General features: G+C 36.2%; 1 protein-coding gene across 1 annotated transcript; it reads right to left on the bottom strand.

Moving 5' to 3' along the window:
- Positions 1–412: 412 nt before the first annotated feature.
- LOC135156897 (uncharacterized) lies at positions 413–22,560 on the bottom strand. The gene is made up of 4 exons (XM_064110685.1): positions 22,275–22,560; positions 15,824–15,884; positions 14,091–14,218; positions 413–1,436 (listed from the first exon to the last, which is right to left on the bottom strand). Exons 1-4 carry the CDS (start codon positions 22,296–22,298, stop codon positions 1,248–1,250), a joined length of 402 nt encoding a protein of 133 aa, XP_063966755.1. The 5' UTR covers positions 22,299–22,560; the 3' UTR covers positions 413–1,247.
- Between the last annotated feature and the right edge of the window lie 208 nt (positions 22,561–22,768).

The following is a 22,768-nucleotide window of genomic DNA, read 5'->3' as shown; positions in this document are numbered from 1 at the left end:
TGACCTGGGTGACAGATGAACTGATAAATTGAACCTATACCATGTACTGTTAAGGATCTGTGTTACAATTGGCTGTCCATAGTAAAATCACAACTTTAGACCAGAGTTTAAATTAAACCCGAGTTCGGAAGGAGGAACAATCTTTATTTTCGAATCTCTCCTCATGTTGTTGACTTTATCTCGGTCCCTTTCATACAGAGTTTTTAAAGAGCCATAGACTTATCAAGATGGCGAGATAATTGTCTCACCAAGCCGACATAATTGTCCCGCCAAGTCGACATAATTATGTCTATTTACCAACGATTTCTCATTTTCTCGTTATTCCTCTCAATATCCTATATTTTCTTTATCAATTCTCATTTACATTCTTCTCCTCAATCAGAAAAAAAGAGAAAGCACTCACAATAATTTTGAGTGAATATGAAAATACAGGTTTATTTGCGAATATGCATCACAGATATGAAATTTTCAATCGAACCTACGAATTAGAATGATTGGGTTTTTTATTAATATAATGATTAATGCCAGAACCATGATATAAGCATGATAAGTAAATCACTATATTTCGACTTGATCAGAAGTATCTTGGCAAATATTGATGTATATATCTGTTCATTACAGAGATAATAACCAGTAACTACGCGATAACACAATATATAATTTTGTCTGAAATAATTATGAAGTCATCAACCGGAATTCCTGGTATGAAGAATTCGGGAAAATTTTGGATAGTGGAAAACAAAGCTTCAGATTAATATATAATCGTTTTCAATTCAATATCAGTCTGAATAAAATATACATTAATGAATTACGTACCCCCCCCCCCCCCCGAAAAAAAGAGAAGAAAATGTAGCCTATAGGAAGACTTTGACCAATAATATTGCTCTAAAGCGTTTAGGTGAAAACAACTACAATTTTACTATCATTTCGTTCAGTTTATCTGCCCGATACATGATAGATGAGTGCGTTTCATTATTCACAAAGGCCAATGATAATTTACGGCATTTTCTCGTTTCCTATCAGTAAACCAGATTTGGAATGCGACAAAGAAGGGGACAGGGGCGGAGACGGGAGAAGGGGAACTACCTCTCAGGGTATGGATGCAGGGAGAGTGAGAGAGGGGGATGAAAGTGGGAGCGAAAGACACGGAGAAAGGAATGAGAACTACCGCCACCATCGATATATGAATTTTTATCTCGAAGCACCACTGGGTCAGTTCTTGAAATCTGCGATCTCCGTAACGGGTTTCATTTAGATGTAGCAACCTGGGTAGTTCCAATGGTATTACATTTATCCTCTCCGCAACACTGGAGGTCGTATTTTCCTCCAGTATTAGTAAGTTCTGTGTCACAGTCTTCGTCTTCTGGAACGCATCCGCGAGAAAATGTCCTCTTCAGGCATGCCCCCTTGGGAGTTAACTCGCACTCGAACCTAGACTGGATAGTGGGGATGATTATTAGTTATTAAAAAAATAGATTAATGAATAGCATATTCAGAGATCATGTCCCATTTTAGTTATCATTTGTAAATGTGGCTAAATGAACATCGGCAGTAACAAGCTCCTTTTTTATTCTTTGCCCCTTCTTTTTATATCTTTCATTCCCTTCCCCTTTCTATTTCTATTTCTTATTCCCTATTTTTGCCTTTCTTAATAATAATGATAGTCAGTTCTTGTATAGCGCATAACACATTATGAATAACGTCTCTATGCGCTTCCAAAGGACTTGGATTATTACCCCGGCTGTAGCTCAAGCAGCCTTCAAGCGCTCAGTGCATTTCAAGGAATAAATTCCTACCAGGTACCCATTCACCTACCTGGGTTGAGTGCAGCACAATGTGGATACATTTCTTGCTGACAGTCAGACTGCAGGTCCCAAGAAAGTGGCTTCTTTCATCCAAGTAGTCCAGGATAGGCCCCATAGAAAATTGACCAAACCTTGTTTTTTTATATATACAATATTTTTTTATGGTTTCTTGTCAATTCGAGGGTGCTGATCACGAATCTGGATGATGCCACTCGTGTAACCTTGAGCATTTTCCGCAAATTGGCAAAATCCAATATGGCCGCCGAAATATGCAAATTACCCATGAAAATCATAAAATTGTCCGCACATTGGCTGTGAAATGCATGAAATTGTGTGGCAGGAGTGAAATACAATCTTAGAAAATGATTTTTGACAAAATATTTATTTGCCTGATATTCAAAATGGCCGCCATAGGCCATTGTATACTATTATGTACAATATGAATCGGGAAAACTAATTTTCACAAAAATGAGCACTAAACTGCAAAAATCGCGTATGTATGAACGAAGTTATACATGCAAATCATCATTACTAACGAGATATATCATTTATATCATGTCATATATGGGAACACTGCTGTATTTTGATATCTAAAATAGCCGCCACTGGCCCAAAGAGTATACAATGGCAATGGCCGGGGCAAAAAAAATGACAAGATTGAGCACTAAAATGCATATCATTAAGATAAACGAGTGGAATACTGATTAAAAACATAATTGTTAATATGCCATTGATGTGATAAATGCTGTATTATGAAATTCAAAATGGCCGCCATAGCCCCTATATTCATCATGTACAATGCAAATGGAGAAACTAATTTTCACACGAGTAAGAAACATATAATGCATGTAATTGTGATCTACTCGAGTAAAATATTGTCTGACAACATGTTTTATAGCAAGACATATCATTTCTTTTGTCATGCATGGGACAACTACTGTATTATGAAATTCAAAATGGCCCCTATAGGCCCTAACAGTATTATCTACAATGTGAATTGGGACATATTTTGTAAGAATTTGGATTTGCTTGACTATGACATCCATAATTATAATCCTGTTGTATGAGTAAAACGTTATTTGAAAACTTTTTTTTAATTATCGCATTCTTTCTTCCATATAGATGATAAATACTGTATTTTGACATTCAAAATAACCTCTACAAGCCCTTACTAAATTATGTAACATGCGAACAGGGAAACCAATTTTCACAAGAGTGAGAATCATAAAATGCATATAACTGTGATATACGAGTAAAGATATTGTCTTAAACATTATCACATATTGGTCGTGGACATGGTGGAGGTAATAAATGCTGTACTTTAAAATCCAAAATGACTGCCATAGGTCCTAAAAGTATTATGTACATTGTAACATGGGACATATCATTTTGACAGAATTCGGCTTTGCTTGACTCTAAATATTGCATATAATTGTGAATTGTGATGTAAGGGTGAATTATTGTCTAAAATAATGGTTTCTAACGAGATATATCATAATGTTGTGTAATGAAGGTGATAAATGCCGCATTTTTAAATTGAAAATGGCCACCATATAGAGACAAATAATGTTCACAAAAAGGGCATATGGCAGCCATTTTGAATGTTGAAATACAGTATTTATCACCTAAATTACATAAGATATGATATATTTTGTTATAAATCATGTTTTCAGACAATATTCCACTCATACATCACCATTTGACCAAGCAAAGCCAAATTCTGTTGAAATGATTTGTTCCCATTCATATTGTGCATATATAATACCGTAAGGGCCTGTAGCGGCCATTTTGTCTTTAAAATAACGGTATTTACCACCTAACTGGCAGAATAAATGATATATCTTAATAGAAATTATGCTTTCAGACAATATTTTACTCATAGATCACTATTACGTGCATTTATGGTGCTCACTCCTGTGAATATTGGTTTCCCACTTTGCATTGTACATAATACAGTTATTGTCGATGGCGGCCATTTTGAAAGTCAAAATACAGTATTTAACCGGCAAACTTGAAACCTGAATGATATATTTCGTTAGAAAATACGTTTTTAGACAGTATCCAATTAATTCATCACATATATATGCATTTTAGTGCTCACTCTTGTGATTGATGATATATGATATTGATGATAAATGATATATCTCGTTAGTAATGATGATTTGCATATATTACTTTGTTGATACATCGCGATTTTTTGCAGTTTAGTGCTCATTTTTGTGAAAATTAGTTTTCCCTATTCATATTGTACATAATAGAGTATACAGGGGCCTATGGCGGCCATTTTGAATATCAGGAAAATAAATATTTTGTCAAAAATTATTTTTTCAGAGAGTATTTCACTCCTGCCACACAATTTCATGCATTTCATAGCCAATGTGCGGACAATTTTATGATTTTCATGGGTAATTTGCATATTTGGGCGGCCATATTGGATTTTGCCAATTTGCGGAAAACGCTCAAGGTTACACGAGTGGCATCATCCAGATTCGTGATCAGCACCCTCGAATTGACAAGAAACCATCAAAAAATATTGTATATATATAAAAAAACAAGGTTGTGCCTCTTCTATCCTGGACTAAAGTGATATTCATGACTTGAGATGTTTTGCATATTTAATGAGCTTGATGCGGACCAAAACACCTCTTTACATTCGGTCATTGCTGCTCTAATTGTGCATCGAATTTCATGAATTTGGTACCATTGTAAAGAAGAAGAATCATTCTTTCAGGTCATGTGTTTGGATTTATTCAAAGATTTTGGAATATAGGTTAAAATTTTGATCTAAAATATGCTACAAAATAAATATTTTCACCTGACAAAAGCTGCTATTTTCACACTTTATTTTTGTTTGAGCCCAAATGATTTTTATATCATGATAAAGCTGAATATGTTTGCTTTGAAATGATATAGGTTTCAAAATAAGAATTGGTTTAATCGGGTCAAGATCACACTTTTCATTTGCCAAGTACATAAAGCAGCTTGAAAACAAGAATACTGCACTCTGATTGGTCAAAAAGACCACACAATGGCAAATTCCAACGGTGCCAGTGCCTGGGTTCGTGGGAAGGTCACACTTCCCATGTGGTAATCTCCTCAAATACCCCGCGCCTGTTGTTCTGTGAACCTTATCCAGCCAATCAGAACTCTGGATTTCATGCAAGTACAAAATTTCAGAAATCTCGTCTTGAATCTTGGTGGGAAAAGTGTGATCTTGACCCGATTAAAAGGTGCCGCATATCAAGAGTGGCATCATGAGAAAGAACAGAAGTTCAGCTTTATGGTGATATAGATATTATTGAGGCTCAAAATAAAAAGATTTGCACAATTTGCAAAAGAAAACAGAGGAAGAAAATTCAGTTTTGAGGCACATTTTCAGGCCAGAAATTTACTTATTTAACAAAATATTGTATACAAAATAAATGACCAATATGAAAGAGTAACTTTTACTCTATCTGATGGTGCAATAATATTTCATTTAACTTGAAGTTAAAACAGGTAAATTCTTAGAGACAGAAAGTCTCACGAATCACGAGATTTTGCAAGGAGGAGGATTCAGCCACAAGATGATTTGGATGAATCTGGCCTTTTTGCTCATTAGCATAGGGACCTGCGGTCTGACTGCTGAAGGAAACTATGCCATGGCTGGGATTTGAACCCACCACCCTCTGTTTCAAAGCCCGGAGACAAATCCACTGGGCCACAACGCTTCTTATTCCCTTGTTTCCCTTTTCTTCCATTTTCGCGCTTCTTGTTTTCTTTTTGCCTTTCTTTCTTTTTTCTTACTATACTGTTTTTTGTTTTGCTTTTTAAATTGTTTTGCTTATCTCCTTAACTTCTTATCTGATTTTGGAAGGTTTTTATACCTTTTTATTCTGCACGACCAGACTAAGATTTCTTAAACTATGACTACTATATAATGTATTTTAAAGACGACTCGGCGATTTAAAATGATTTATAGGTCGGCGAACAAAGCCAGGTCATGAAGGTGTTTGTAATTTGGAATGGCGCGGTTGACGATGTGATACGTCACAATGGCGCGCCAGACGGTATTGTTTATGCGCACAATGACAATAATTTATACTGGGCGCAAGGAGCGCGATATTTTGGCGCGCGCGCCTAGGTGAAGGCGCGAAAAATCCTTCATTTTAGTTTTGGCTTTCAACGGAGATGAACGTCCAAAATATTCGCTTGTAATTTTTCTTACGACCTTGCGTTTTTGGAGACGTCGTAATCTACAAAGTACAACGAGATCTACAATAATTTTTGTTGAAACCATCATCGATCGGGAATCATCTTAATTTTGCTTAATGCAGCTTTAAATGCTGTCCGAATTACTTGAGGATTCTCTATTTCTTGCCTGGCCTAACGATTAACCGTCTGCTTTGAATTGAACCGAGTTTTATACGACGGTACAAGGAGCTACGCTACGTGTTGTCGCTATAACACAGTAGATCGGCTGGGTCCTAGAGCTGTTTGGTTTCAGCAACGATGAGAAATTGACTCGAGCTGCTAGATGGAATTCCGTTCAACGACATACGGTCGACTGGGATCCATCATGATTATGAGTATTGAATGTTACGGTAGTCAGAGGTCCTACTACTACTAGTGACTACTACTACCGGTACCTACTACTACTAGCTCCCGATTATGATGTGAAGCAGGTGGGCTGGCTGAGCCGAGCCCGAGGCAACGGTCTGGATTAGCAGACGGAACGCGGGGTCGGTACCAGACAATTTACAAGTTCAAGTCTTTGCAAGACCTAGCCTATCCGGTGAGTACGGAAGCAGCAATAGATCTAGATCTAGGCCTATTCTAGGCTAGAGCCTAGACTCAGTCTGGATTAGTGTTAGTATGGTTGGAACTACCCCTTATCGACCACCTAATCTTCTCAGCATCGTATCTTAGAATTAAGCCTATTGTTAGTTAACGTTAGGCTTGTTGAATGATCGAGGCCTGCTACAGGAGTACAGAGTAAAAAAGTTACAGTGCTAGTAGTACAAGTAGTACTACGGTAGTATCGGGGTGATTTGTACCTTTTGGAGCTTTCTTTAGACTAGCGCAGGTAGGCCTGCCTAGATCCTAGTCTGAGATTTTGAAGAAAAGAAGAAAAAAAAAAAAAAAAAAATCATGTTCTTATTGGTCAGAAGTCGATTAGTTACCTCTGAGTCTGAGTCTGACACAAATCTCTTTCAATTTAATGGCTCTTCAATACCCCCCCCCCCCGGTTCTTACGTTAGCACGCGAAGATCCCATTTACATGTTTGTGCTAGGCAAATCAAATGCCTAACGTTATGGCCTAGTTCATGTAATGATGTAGGCCTAGTCAGGCAAACAGGGGGGGGGCATTTGCCATTTGGCATGCTAACGCAATTGGGGATTTACATGTAGGTCAAATGTCAAGCCATAGATCCTAGGCTAGACATAACTTGGACTTGGCCTGGAATTAATTTTAAACTTGGTCCAAGTGTTTTAATTACGATCATGATGGAAAAGGGAGGGGTCAGCTTCAAAATTCAAACACAGGCCTAGCCTGGGCTAGACCTGGTCCTACTTGACTACTTGTTTTGGTGTCTGAACCAGGTGTGTCATGATGGAGATTGGAGGTTTTGAGAATGAGTTCAACAATTTTAACGTTGGTTACCGTAGCGTAGGCGTAGCGTAGGCCCTAGTGCATCACCATGCACTGCTGTAGTGCAGTCTACTGCACTACAGCAGTGCATGGTGACACCACAGAGTGAAACTAGGCTCGGCCTAACGTTAGATCTACTTACAGTAGACGCAGTTTTACATGTCTGTTTGGGGATAGACCCTATTATCAGATGGTTCAGTTAGGCCTAGTATAAAAGTAGTATTTGACCTCTATGACATTTTCTGGATTATGGGCCAGCGAGAGCTGTGTTCTTGGTCGCAAAATTATGTGGATAGACCGGTAGTGCCTAGTGGTAATAATTATAGATTCTACTCGGCTTTCAGTTTCAAATGTTATTGTTGAATCAGTCATTATTTTGGAAAGTAGCAGATGATGCTTATCATTATGATTATGTGATTAGCTTTTCGAGGAAACATGGTACATGTAAAAGTAAACTTACCATGCACATAATATTAAATCGGATGTAATTTCGAATTAGCTTGGAATCCCCAATTTAGTTTAGATTGAAGTCAAGGGGTTCAACGAGCAGTTGTTATAATAGTATGGGCCTCCTAAAAAGATACCTTGATTTTTTATGATTTTGTATGGTTTATATCTTGTGGAAATGAAAGAATATAAATGCTTAGGCCCTATTGGAATTGAATTACTTGTTTTTATATAGCGCTTTATCAGCCTCTAACCGCTCAAAGCGCTTCAGAATTGAACCTTACACCTCATGGTTCAATATCAAATAGGCCTATTTGACTGGTCAATGATTTGAACTGAGATAATATCGATAGTATCATTCAAAATAATGATAATAGATTTGGTACCGGTATACATGATCAAAGCGGCAAATAAAATAATAAATAATGATGATGAGCTTATAATTATGAGCTAATTCCTTGAAGGCATTCAGTGGAAATTGATGTAGTCGATTGACATGGGCCTGTGTTGGAAAGTGTCTGAAATCTTGTACCATACTGTCATTTCCCTTCGTTGCTTCGGGGGCCGGGACACAATATACGGATGCCTTAATTATGCAATAAGCCACATAGGTATACTGGCCAATCAAACGAAATTTACCGATTGCTCAAGCTGAAACCAGGTTCCAAAAAGTATATCTTCCTCTTGGAATTGGACAGCGTGTGAAATATTCGTGTTGGTGGCCCGTTGATTATGAAAATGTATCTAATGGGCTGTATGCAGTAATTTGGCTTGACTATTTCTGCAGTGGTCTAGAGGTAAAACCGAATACTGAAATAAGAATAATAAATAATAAAAATGATAAGAGAAGTTATAGTCTAAAATTAAACAGATTATTTGAAGCTTATTGAATCTGGTTTTGAAATATTGTCGAAGTTGCAACACGCACATATGATATATGCAGATGATATTGCATCGCTGGTTGGGGTTATACTGTAAGGAATTGGAAAATAGCAGTTATAAATGAAACATAAGGAGCGGGACTAATGATTACTCTGTGGAGGCGGTTTCAGATGTTTCGGGAAGCTGCTCGTTTCGTATAAAGCTCAAAATTTAAGTACGCGTATATTGAAAGCTACGATAAAGAGGGCGAAGGATATATATATTTTACAAGTTGTTTCTGAATAAATGGTACAACCCCATAGGCATTTAGGGGGTTCAATTGAGCCCCCCCCCCCCCCCAATACTGGTGAGGATTGTAATCTTCCAAATTATTTAATATGCATTTCACTAGTGCTTGTGTGTTTGCAGTAGATGAAGAAATGTTTATAACCTCTGTTATATACGTCCTCCGGTTTTCGGGCCTACAAGGTGCGAAGAGGGACAAGAGTGATAAATTGAAAAGGATAGCAGAGGGACAGACCCGTTTTGGTACTAGATATAGAATTTGGTGTTCTGCCCAGGCTTTTTTTCTTCTTTTCTTTTGCAGTGCCGGATCTTTGGATGAAAGGGATTCAAGTGGGCTACTGCGAGGCAAGGTAGGCTGGCAGGAAAGTCTGATGACAATTAGACCTACTATAGTATGATCTAGAACGCTCCAAGTCTGGCTGCCAAAGAGTTCCCCTTTGGTTGGATCTATTTCCTGACCAGTTAGCTTAGAGTCCATAGTAAAGGATGTCATTTGGGGCGTTAATACGCTCTTATAATAAATATAACTGAACTGGGTATTGCTGCCAGCAATGACACTAATTGGAGCAGTGGTCAACGTCTTCATCTTCATAGAACTAATTTACCGACAAGGTGGTTTTAACACGTATTCCAAGGAATAGAGGTTTTTCTTCAGTCAAAAAACTGGTGAACAAACATTTTAGCCTTCAAGCAACAGGGAAAGATCATATTTGAAACATCATGATACAGTGGGCTGTCTTGAATGATGAGTTCATATAATATGAGGATGAATTCGTCATGATTTCAGTTTCAGACTTTTTATGAGGTCCCCCATATTGCTCACTTGGATGGGATTGGAACTTGAACATGTGGAACATATGAAGAAAGCCCTTTGTACGTATGCTTTTGCCAACAAGAATGGAACATATTATTCAGGATAAGCATATATTATATGAATGTATCAATGTATACGGCACTTCAAATTTTATTCATTATCGTTTGAAGGACTACTCGTTCGGATGTTATTTAATGTTTGAAATAAATAATTATTTCATGGATGTGGTGAGGATGATAAAACAATAAAAAGGCAGTCATGTTTTACGTTGATATGTGAAAACATTATCGAAATGATTCATCCCGGGTAAAATTCCAGTTTACGTTAAATGGTTCTTAGTTTAACAGCATATTTAATTGAGGAGTGTAGCTCTAACCGAATAGTCCTGATCGGGAAGGTTTCATATTCAAATTAGTTTTAGTGCCTTCAATTATCATGATTATACTCCATGGGTTATATGGGGTTATTCTGTGGATGTTACGCAAGCTTTCAGTTTTTATTTTATCTCCAATTCAACAGAACAATTTACAAAATCCATTATAACTCAGGAATGGTATAATTATGTATTTGTTGAAATTAAGTGTGAGGTAACTAACTAAATGCTGTGGTTGGATTTAATTGATCGATTGTCTGCGATTGAATTATATTTGTGCATAGGGTTAAATCATGCACTGTTATAAATTTATGGCAAATGGGGCAACAAGAAAGAGGCAGTACCTTAGTGCGGCATGCATTGTTAGTTTAGCAATGTTGGGATGCTAGTATTTGTTAATTATAAGGTCAAACCGATGGCGTGCGGCCACCATTGATAACTTATCAAAAAATTAGTGATGCAATGAATTTCAATTTTGAAGCTTGCAATAGGTTTGTATCAAAACCATCATACTTAAAATTGCATATTATCTTGTCTTCCTTCATATGTTTTGTTTAGTTTTGTGCATGGTAATCAGATTTTAATTGTGAAGGAAGTTCTGACACGGTTTATGTTTAATGTATTTCTAATGGGAGATTGTTTCCAACAACTGAATACATACCTGTAGAAGTGTTTTCCATGCTCTCATTAAACTTGAGATGGATATTTGTTCATATACTTTAATTGAATATTTCTATCTGGTTTTTAAATTTCATTTCATGCTGGTTTAATAGGGGGCTGGTATGTTGGTCAAGGATAGAAAGCAGGTATTCTAAAAAAAAAAAAAAAAAAAAAAAAAAAAAAAATAATAATAATAATAATAATGAATAATATCTAGAGGCAAAGAATGCAAGCCTTCAGGTAATTGTGTCAGGGAAGACAGCGACGTCAAAGGCTGTACAAAGATGTATAATTTTGATTCATTTAAATATATTGATGGAGGGCTTGGAGGCCTGGGGGGCGTTTCATGAAAGGACTTGTCGGACGTTTTATCCGACAAGTCCCATTTTTTCCGACAGTTACCATAGGAACAGTGCCTCTCTGCCAATCAAAATCATGGAAAGATGTCAGATCTGACAACTTGTCGGATGAAAATATTGATGAAACGCTCCCCCGTTATGCATAACTGATTTAGCTTGGCCAGCTAACACAAAACTGGAGTAAATTATGAACGAACGCTTAAAAATGAATGAAGTGTTTTGGCGGCCGATCATATATATAAAATATATTCTCGTTTGGCGGTAATTTGTCAAATTATGCCGCCTAAACTCTGATGTCATAAGATATATTGGCATGGAATATGTTATTTAATCCACAATGGTCACTTTTGCAAGGTGTGTAAAGCAGTGAATGATATTTTAGCCTCTAGTTATTAGATTTTCCACTTTGATGCCATGTACGTTGATTAATATTTCATATTGAATCGGGTCCTCATTCGGTACCTAGACGAAGGGGATTTATTTATAACTTTACATAGTACTTTAGGAACGCAATTGTAATTTGAATGTAAGGGTGTCACGCTCGAACTTTCAGTTTAGGCCTCACCTGATCTCATAGGCGGGGAGGCTGGTATTCTGTATACATTTATATTTTTCGTGAAATTTTGGCCTCACCCAAGTTCTCATGCGGGAAGGCTGGTATATATATGTATATTATATGATATAAGTATGCCATCTGTAATCCACCGATTTGCCGATAGCTCATACATGTAGTTAATAGCTGTGCTGGTATTCCTGTCCGGCTAGCAGAGAACCAGTGGGAAAGCAGCCGTGAAATTTAACGTTGAATTTTCTGGGAGGGGGGCCTTCTAGCCGGGGGTTTAACCCCCCTTCGGGGAGCTAAACCAAGGCTATCGGTTGGTTCCAGACATACATGAATGTAAGTCTCTAATCAGAGGTATTCATATCCATGTTTTATACTTATGTGATTGTGACACCAGATTCGGAAAAGTGTTCATCTCTATTCAATAAAGCCACGACATAATCGCATATTATTTTGTTTTGTCATTTTGTTTGCCGAGTATAATGTATTTTAAAGACGACTCGGCGATTTAAAATGATTTATAGGTCGGCGAACAAAGCCAGGTCATGAAGGTGTTTGTAATTTGGAATGGCGCGGTTGACGATGTGATACGTCACAATGGCGCGCCAGACGGTATTGTTTATGCGCACAATGACAATAATTTATACTGGGCGCAAGGAGCGCGATATTTTGGCGCGCGCGCCTAGGTGAAGGCGCGAAAAATCCTTCATTTTAGTTTTGGCTTTCAACGGAGATGAACGTCCAAAATATTCGCTTGTAATTTTCCCACCTCCTCCCCAACAACCATCCATGTAAATGTTACGTTTGGGTCAAACAATGTTGGAATGTTGTTTAAACACATGCAATGGGGAAGGTCGAGAATGAAGATACTCTAGGTATCATTCAGAGTTGATTTGTGTTTTATTGGAGTGTATAGCTCGTTATGAATGGAATAACGGATGTAGAATTGTTATATGATATATGGACATTTGAATTATTTTACTTATATGAATTTAATGTTGATTTATATAACGAAACACGAATTCAAATCCGGGGGCAGTTTGCCTGGTCGCACATCAAAACAATATAAAGATTGTCGTGTATTTAGAAATGTGGGCCGTAAGGGAATTTTTATCCTTCTGATCTATTTTGGTCTGTGGTCAGGTGGGTTTTCGCCCTTACCCGTTTTTGGGACTGGGTGTTCGTTATATTTTGGTAATTCACATGAATTGAGTTCTCATATTATTGGCATGGCATATGTTCTTTAATCCACAATGGTCACTTTTGCAAGGTGTGTAAAGCAGTGAATGATATTTTAGCCTCTAGCTATTAGATTTTCCACTTTGATGCCATGTACGTTGATTAATATTTCATATTGAATCGGGTCCTCATTCGGTACCTAGACGAAGGGGATTTATTTATAACTTTACATAGTACTTTAGGAACGCAATTGTAATTTGAATGTAAGGGTGTCACGCTCGAACTTTCAGTTTAGGCCTCACCTGATCTCATAGGCGGGGAGGCTGGTATTCTGTATACATTTATATTTTTCGTGAAATTTTGGCCTCACCCAAGTTCTCATGCGGGAAGGCTGGTATATATATGTATATTATATGATATAAGTATGCCATCTGTAATCCACCGATTTGCCGATAGCTCATACATGTAGTTAATAGCTGTGCTGGTATTCCTGTCCGGCTAGCAGAGAACCAGTGGGAAAGCAGCCGTGAAATTTAACGTTGAATTTTCTGGGAGGGGGGCCTTCTAGCCGGGGGTTTAACCCCCCTTCGGGGAGCTAAACCAAGGCTATCGGTTGGTTCCAGACATACATGAATGTAAGTCTCTAATCAGAGGTATTCATATCCATGTTTTATACTTATGTGATTGTGACACCAGATTCGGAAAAGTGTTCATCTCTATTCAATAAAGCCACGACATAATCGCATATTATTTTGTTTTGTCATTTTGTTTGCCGAGTATAAAGTGATGATAATCATGTTCATGATAACAATACTAATAATGAAAATCCGTATTTGCAAATTTTGAATAACCATAAATTCAAAAGCTTATTACTTCAAAATGGTCATACATTTTTTGTTCAAAATATCAGCAAGCAATTAAAATGGTTAAAACTTAGAAATCCTAAAAAATAAAGAAAAAAAATGAAAAAAAATGTCTTTATCCCCAAATAGTCAGAAACATATTTTTTGTAGGGTAGAGGAGGGGGTGCCAATTTTTTGGATCCCACGTGTGTATTTCAATGCACAATCTCATTTTAAAAAATGAACTTACGTAACATTCACTGATGCCATCTGCACACTCTTCAACTTCATCGACATTCATTCTGCATTCGTTAGGAGTGGTGACATCCTCCCCCAATACAACTTCACACGAATAGCACTGGAGAGCCAGAGATGACCCTTAAGAAATAAGACATTAAAAAATGATATCCATCGCTTGGCTCATAATGATGATGATGATAATAATGATAATGATAATAATGATGATGATGATGATAATAATAATTATAATAATAATAATGATAATGATAATTATAATGATAATAATAATGATAATAATAATAATGATATTAATAATAATAACTTAATGATAATAATAATGATAATAATGATAATAATGATGATAATAATGATAATAATAATAATGATAATAATAATGATAATAATAATAATGATAATAATAACAATGATAATAATAATAATGATAATAATGATAATTGCTTTCTCGTCAGAAGTCTCTAAGAGCTCTTCTGTAATGCCGCATAATTACCATGGCTTTAGAAGAGCAGCTGTTACGCATACTGTATCAAGGAATAGATTCCTGACAGGTACCCATTTACCTCATCTGGGTTGTGTGCAGCACATCGTGGATCAATTTCTTGCCGAAAGAAATTCCACCATGGCTAAGATTCAAACCCACGACCCTCTTTTTCAAAGTCCGGAGACAAATCCGCTAGGCCACAATGATCCATTATAACGCCCTTCTAACATCTAAGCACGTTAAGACTAGTGAACTTAAAAATGTAAATCAACAATTAACATGGTGTAGGCCTAGAGGTCATCAATATACAGGATTTATATATCAATCAAGATTTAAATTACTAGTAATGCGCCAAATCGCTCATACTAAGGTCGCATGCAATATTAGAAATCTAAAAAAAAAATAGATAATAACAAATAAATATAAATTATATTGAAGGAATCGCAAGACACCAAAAGGGTAGAAGGAATAGCCCTTTCAATTTTTAAATTCTTTTGTGAAAAGAAGATGATTTTCATTTTGTCATACTATCCACTAGTCTTAAAGCAGAAAAGATTGAAGTTAGTTCTCCTGGTATAATAATTATAAGGACAATAATAATGATATTAATCATATATGATATAATGATAATAGTAAAGATAATAATTATCATAATATTGATAATAATAAGCAATTACAATGATAATAAGGTAAGAATAGCAATGATAACTATTGTGACTTTTCTAGCGTTTTTTGTCTGAGGATCCAAAGAGCAATTATTACCCCGGCTATAACCATGGACCTATTACGAAATAGGTCCATGCTATAACTCGAGCTACGACCTTTTTCCAGTATCCTGCCAGGATCTCATTCCCCTCATCTGAGTTGAGTGCAGTACGATGTAAACAATTTTTTTGCTGAAACGCCATGGCTAGGTTTCGAACCGGCAACCCTCGTAAGACGAGAGTCAGAACCACTAGACGATGACGCGCCCACAAAATAAATGAAAGAACAAGAGGAGAGTAGAGAAATGAAAAGGTGGAGGTTCAAAGCCCCCCCCCAAAAAAAAAAAAAATAATAATAATAACTATAAATAAATAAATAAATAATAAATAAAATCAGAACCTTATTTTTTAATGAAATTTTTATCCACGTAAAGTTTGCATCAAATCCTAAATCCTTTCTAAAGAAAGATTTGATTTGCCCATTCTAATAGGCCCACTCCACAAAACATGGACGTTTCTTAATATAATTTGAACGCCTACCTCTCAATGTCATAAATGTCACCAAAAGAAGAGCTATCTTCATGTTGAATTGTAGCAAGACCTGCAAAATAAAAGTATGTTATTTTCTGACTGCAAATGTTGAAATAAATGTAAAAAAGATATTTGTTTTTTGTTTTATTTTTACTTCTGCGTTCACAATACATTATCAAAAATATTTACATTGTTTGTAATATACAAAATAATCCATAATGTATACAATATAAACATAATACATAATTAGATATACGACGATCGATGATTATTTTCATTCTATAATTATGGGTAATTTCATAAAAAAATGTACTCGGATCCCTTTGAGGTGAAAGACTTTTCCGAATAATATGGATACCCGAAAAGATCTATGAAAGACAACCAGATCCAGTAAAAATATTCTCTACCATACAGCGGAAATTACTTTTGTGTATAGTATAGTATAGTATAGAATTTATTTTCCGTATAAAAAAGCAAAAATGCAAAATGCAAAACGGATGGATAGCCCATTTTCAGTTTAGTCGACATGACTATACTGTTCTTCCATGGGGTCCATATACAATACAAAGTAAAAAGTAAACACATAATGAAAGAAGCATAACATATACGGTAAATCAAACAAAATAACAAAAATGACATGATATATGTTGTTACTAATAAGAAAAGATCATAAAATTAAATAGTTTGGCAAGAATTTACACTAAATATTTTTTTTAATGAATGAATTAGGCTGCTATCACGTTATTGAAAAAGGTTTTCACAGGGAGCAAGGAATAGAAAATGAATAATATAAATATACAATGAATATAAATGAATATGTAATCATTGTAAACTGTCATAATAACACAGGATTCTGGTTCACGCATACAATTTTAAGAGGACAACAATAAGAGCGTAAACAATTGAAAGGAATTCAGGATAAAAGTACCGATTGCATTGAGACAACATCGGAATAAATATATATAAACATGTATATACACTGATTGGATTCATATGAGAAGTAAGAAATAAAAACCAAAAAGGAGAATGCACTTTGTGGAACTATTTCGTGGAATAAGCTCAAAATCAGTTAGTAATTTAAAGTTTGTTAAAAGAACAATTGGGAAATGGGGAAGAAAAGAAAAGAAAAAAATGGGGAGACGGGGAAGAAAAAAAATACAATATTGACTTTATGACAAGGTAAGCAGGTCACCGAAGTGAGATGATAATTTAGTTTTGAAATTGTTAACAGTAGGAAACAATTTTAAGTCCAAAGGTAGGGCATTATATACCTTGGCACCTCTATATTTAATAATACATGATAGAAAAAAAGATACACCTCTGAAATCACCAATTTGATTTTTTTTTAAAGGTATCATGAACATATAGCTATTATGCTTTTATATGCATTATGTCCTGAAACAGTATTCCCTCACAATTTCATACCAAATTTTTTATGTAGTATAGGTTTACAATTTGATGATCAGTGGGATTTCTTCGTTGCAACCATGCATAAATTATACATTCATACAAATCTCCTGATTATCCAAGCGTAAAAAATACTTTATCTAAATGGTTTAAAATTACCCGGAGAATGAGGCCATATTTAAGAGCTTTGCGATCATGATATACTAGTTATGCGATTTGTGACGTGTGGAGTTCTTTGAAGGACAAGTCCACCTCAACAATAAGTTGATTTTGAATAAAATGAGAAAAATCCAACAAGCATGACACTTAAAATTTCATCAATATTGTTTGTAAAATACGAAAAGTTATGACATTTTAAGGTTTCACTTAATTTCACAAAACAGTTATGCACATCCTGGTTGGTATGCAAAGGAGGAGAATGATGACGTCATCCACTCACTATTTCTTTTCTATTTTATGACATGAAATATTAATATTCCTATTTTCTCCTCATTGTCAAGTGAAACAACAATCAATTCCTTCTGAACATGTGGAATTGGGAATGAGCATTGTTTGATATATATTTTATACTTCAGTCAAATTGGTCCTGATTTTCAAATCTGTAAAAATATATATATATATTGTATAATTCAAACAATAAAAAACAAAAGAAATTGCAATTGAGGGACATCATCGACTTTCTAATTTTCATGTCACTGAGTTCTGCATATCACTTTGTGAAAAATAAAGGAAACTTTAAAATGTCATAACTTTCTTATTTTACGTCCGATTTTGATGATATTTTCAGCGTTATGCTAGTTTGATTTTTTTCTATTCATTCAAATCAACATTTTATGGGATGGATTTGACCTTGAAAGACTTACTCGGATATAATCTTACCTGTTATCTGCAACAGTACTATTAATAGTTAAGTAGTAGCAGTTGTTGCTGAGCAGCAGCAGTAGTAGTGTAATGATAGCAGCAGTAACGAGTCTTCTTAGCTGGAACCTGACTCTGCTTTATACGTGATGCATACAGAGCGAAAACGTGCATTTTATCATTTTTTTTTCAAGGACATTCTTTATAAGTTTTAAACGGAAAAATAATGAGAATTTGCGCGAGCATATGGCTCCGCGAAATATTTTTTTTTGAGGTCGGAAATTCAATGATGAATAGCTCAAAGTCAACGTCAAAGTCAGATTAAAATTTGTTCGCTTGTTGGTTTAATTTCCTTCTGCATTGAAATTAATACAGAATTTCACAAATGTAACATATGCAATACAAAACTAAACATCTAAGATAAATATAGGAAACAGTTTAACAAATAACTAAAATTATAATCGAAATTCACCAAAAAGCTAAAAGAAAATGTATGCATTAATCACGGCTCATTCATACAAAGAAAGACTGTCATTATAAGCAAAAATTGGCTTGAAAACACGACAGCCCGAAACGAAGTTTAATGAGAATATAAAACGATTTTATAACGCAGAAAGGAGATATAGGGCTATTCATATTTACAAATTGATTACAAGATGATAAACATAAAGATGGCGATATTACGGATCGAGATGAAGAAAAAATACTAGAAGAAGAATGGTGATGGTAATGATAATGATGGTGATGGTGATGATAATGATGATGGTAATGATGATGGTGATGGTGATGATGATGATGGTAATGAAGATGGTAAAGATGGTAAAGATGGTGATGATGATGGTGATGGTAATGATTATAATGATGATGAGGATGATGAAGATTAAGGTAATGATAATGGTGATAATCATGAATAGATAAAGATTAACAAACGGGATTAAGGGCAAGGTTCGTTTCCTGTCTCAATGCATAGTCTGAATAAATACCTATTTTTCTTATTTTCTTTATTCATTGATAGGAAGTTTTAAATATTCTTCAATCCATTTTATGATTTAAACTCGGTCATGTTCAAATGACTTCATACAGGAACGTTGATAATACCGTTTTCAACTTTTAATTTGTTTTAGCAGGCCTAAATATTGTTAAATTGATGATTTGATATTTTCGCACGATTACAAGCCTTAGACATTGCGTATTTCCAAGTAAATTCAACATTAAATCCATTTTATTTATGATGCCGATTTACACATGTGAAACTGTGGGGAAAATGAGAGGACTAATCGAAAATACAATGTTTAATACAATGAGCAAGTGAAGCAAGGAGGTAAATCAACCCCTTTCACATTGAATCTTCCTCACTGCTTTGATGATTGATCTGTTGATTGTAGTCTTTCGTTTCTGTAATACACTTGCCGCCCTTTCACACGGTTATAAAAAAATCGTAATTTGAATGATGATTCCAGTGACAAATAATATTAATGACGAATTTTTAGAACGTGTGAAACCAAACTAGAACATGATTAGAATCACGAACGCTAATCACGAATTCAAATTCTACTATATGGAGGTGAATTCCGGTTAAGTTTCACTCACATCACAGTTTTCGAGTGAGCGTGTAAAAGGTCCGATGATTTTAAAGACGAAGTGCAATCATCATTACAATGACGATTGAAGGTTTACGTGTGAAAACGCCCTTCGAATCTTCCTCACTGCTTTGATGATTGAGCTGTTGATTGCACTCTTTCGTTTCTGTACATATATAGTACACTTGAAGACGTCTTACCGCCCTTTCACACGGTTAAAGAAAATTGTAATTTGAATGATTCCAGTGGAATAATAAGCCTAATGACGAATTTTAGCACGTGTGAAACCAATCTAGAATCACGAACGCTAATCGCAATCACGAATTCAAATTCTACTCTGGAGGTGAATTCCAGTTAAGTTTTACTCAAATTACGGTACGAATTGTCCGTGTGAAAGGTCCGATGATTCTAAAGACGAATTGCAATCATCATTACAACGATGATTCAAGATTCACGTGTGAAAAGGTCCATGGACAAAGCGACTAGCTATTAAACAAAAGTTTGATATATATCTCTTTTTTAATGCTATTTAATGATATAACCCGTACGCCATGCTTTTACACACAGAATGCTACGTTACTTTTCATGCTTGTCACACTTATTCGGGCAGGTCCATTTGTGTTTCAAAGCCAAATGTTCCGTACGGCGTTTTAATCCAAGACCTGACTTTATTTTAATTTTGCATGACCATGAATTTGAACAAACAAAATATTGAAATTATCACCAAGGGCGAATTGGACCAGCAGGTGTATACTGGTTTATATAGTGGATAGAATAGGATGTCACGGGTTCGAAACCCATTCGAGTCATACCCAACGAGGAACCTTCTGCCTCCTCAACAAGACTCCGCCCCCTCCCTCCCCGCATCCCCCTTTCTCTCTCTCTTTCTCTCTCATTTTACAAACACACATCCATATAATTGTATTCCAAGAAAGTAGCAAAACTTTTGAACTGACTTCATTGCAGCTCATTTCGACTCTTGTGTGACTATCGCCTGGTCAAATACCGTATTTGAACCGCAGTTGGATGAATTCGAACCCTTCCCCTGATTTTTTTTCTCGAATTATTATTTTATTATGTGTTTCAATGCCAAATGCTCCATATGGCGTTTTAATCGAAGAACTGATTTGATTTTAATTTTGCATGACCATGGATTTGAACAAACAAAATATTGAAATTATCACCAAGGGCGAATTGGACCATAGCAGGTGTATACTGGTTTATATAGTGGATATAATAGGATGTCACGGGTTCGAAACCCATTCGAGTCATACCCAACGAGGAACCTTCTGCCTCCTCAACAAGACTCCGCCCCCTCCCTTCCTGCACCCCCCCCCCTCTCTCTCTTTCTTTCTCTCTCTTTTTACAAACACACATCCATATAATTGTATTCCAAGAAAGTAGCAAAACTTCATTGCGGCTTATTTCGACTCTAGCGTGACTATCGCCTGGTCAGATACCGTATTTGAACCGCAGTTGGATGAATTCGACCCCCCTGATTTTTTTTCTTCGAATTATTATTTTTTTTTTTCATTTCAGCTGATTATGCTCGGCTCCTGCAGATTCCGAATAAGTGTGACGGAGGCATTTGATAAAAGAATACTTTGCAGTCTTCGTACCTAAGAATTTTTCTCAGACATGAACGGCATTGAATACAGGCGATCTAATTTCTATCTTCGCTGCACCATGCCATATAGTCACTCAAAAAATGCAGTATCTCAACCGACCGATGCAACGCCATTCGAAATGATATAATTAACTTTTATCGGATTGGAATCCGTTTCATTGGTGTGACTGCCCAGTCTCAATGATTAAAGTGATCTGGGGACGTGATACTTTGTATATATGCACTCTAAAAATATTGGGCGCTCCATGAGGGTAATTATATGTCCAACCAACATTGGGCATTTCTTTGAGGCATTTTTATTTATCCAGTGTGATGAGAATTTCGCCCATTTCTGAAGTAATTGCTAATTTTTTTTACCTTGACTGGACAATATGCTTCCCGCGCTGGTAAAATATTGCCCCAAATTGCTTGGACACATAATTACCCTCGTGGTTGTAAAAATTTTACCCAATATTTTTTACAGTGTGCAATTTATTTTTAATACCTCAGTCACATTTGCTCTACGGCAGCCGTACGGCGAGTCGGAAATAGCCGTTTTACTTTTGTACCAGCTACATGTAGTTTTTAGTTTGAATAAAAATGAATAAAACGGCTGTTTTCGATGACTCGCCGTAAGGCCGCCGTAGAGCTAATAGTGGGTTTTCGCCCAGCGTCGTACGACGCTATCTACGACGTAGAACGATCTCTTTGTTCGTGCGTCCGTCGCGCTCAACTCTCGCTTGTAAGCAGTTTCGCAAATCGCTGAACGCGGCCGGATCGACCGGCTGGCATGGTTGGCATGTAATGTTGACACGCCAACATGTGCATTGTATATGTTCCTACTATGTGCACACAACTGGCAGTGCCATGTGTCTTGCAGTCGCGTCGTCGACCGAGCCATGCAACGGCTTTTCAATCATATTTCAATAATCATACTCGTTTAAACTTCTACTGTAACATTTTGAAATTATACTTAGCTTGATTTTAGTATAATTGAAATGGTACTCACCGAAAAACTCGCATTCGAGTCCATGTTTTGAAGCTTTCAGCTATCAGTGTAGTCAGAGTAGAGTACAACATGTGCATGCACGCGATGGGCGAATGTGTTTACATCGATCGGCTCAGCTTGCTCGCTCTACAAGCGATCTGATTGGCTGTTGACGGCTGTTGACAAATCCTACGTTCTAATGCGGACGCCCGCTAATTTGCGGAAGAACCGTCCGTGATTTGAGCTCAAGAACGCTCGGGCCTCTGTTTCCATGAAAGTTGGCGATTTTTGCACACGTACGTTCTACGTCGTACGACGCTGGGCGAAAACCCATCAGAAATACAATCGTCGTATAATCTAAACGCATCAGCGATTCTGCAGAAACGTGTTTCAAAACGTGCTTCGAATCATTATTCTTAGAATCTAGGGTAAAAAGGTAGACACATTGTCATTATTGGAAGACATTATTGTCATGTGGCCGGCCCGGTACTCCTGATTGATATTTAAATTCAGTA

This window comes from Lytechinus pictus, chromosome 15 (assembly GCF_037042905.1).
Source record: "Lytechinus pictus isolate F3 Inbred chromosome 15, Lp3.0, whole genome shotgun sequence".
Classification (NCBI taxonomy): Eukaryota; Metazoa; Echinodermata; class Echinoidea; order Temnopleuroida; family Toxopneustidae; genus Lytechinus; species Lytechinus pictus.
Note: the sequence above shows the minus strand (reverse complement) of the source record. Positions and strands in the feature narration are given on the sequence as shown.

Coding starts and splice junctions, on each gene's coding strand:
- LOC135156897 (XM_064110685.1), bottom strand. CDS start 22,298: ATGGACTCGAATGCGAGTTTTTCG. Junction 15,885..22,274: donor ACTCGAATGCGAGTTTTTCG/GTGAGTACCATT, acceptor TTTATTTTGCAG/GTCTTGCTACAATTCAACAT. Junction 14,219..15,823: donor GACATTTATGACATTGAGAG/GTAGGCGTTCAA, acceptor TTATTTCTTAAG/GGTCATCTCTGGCTCTCCAG.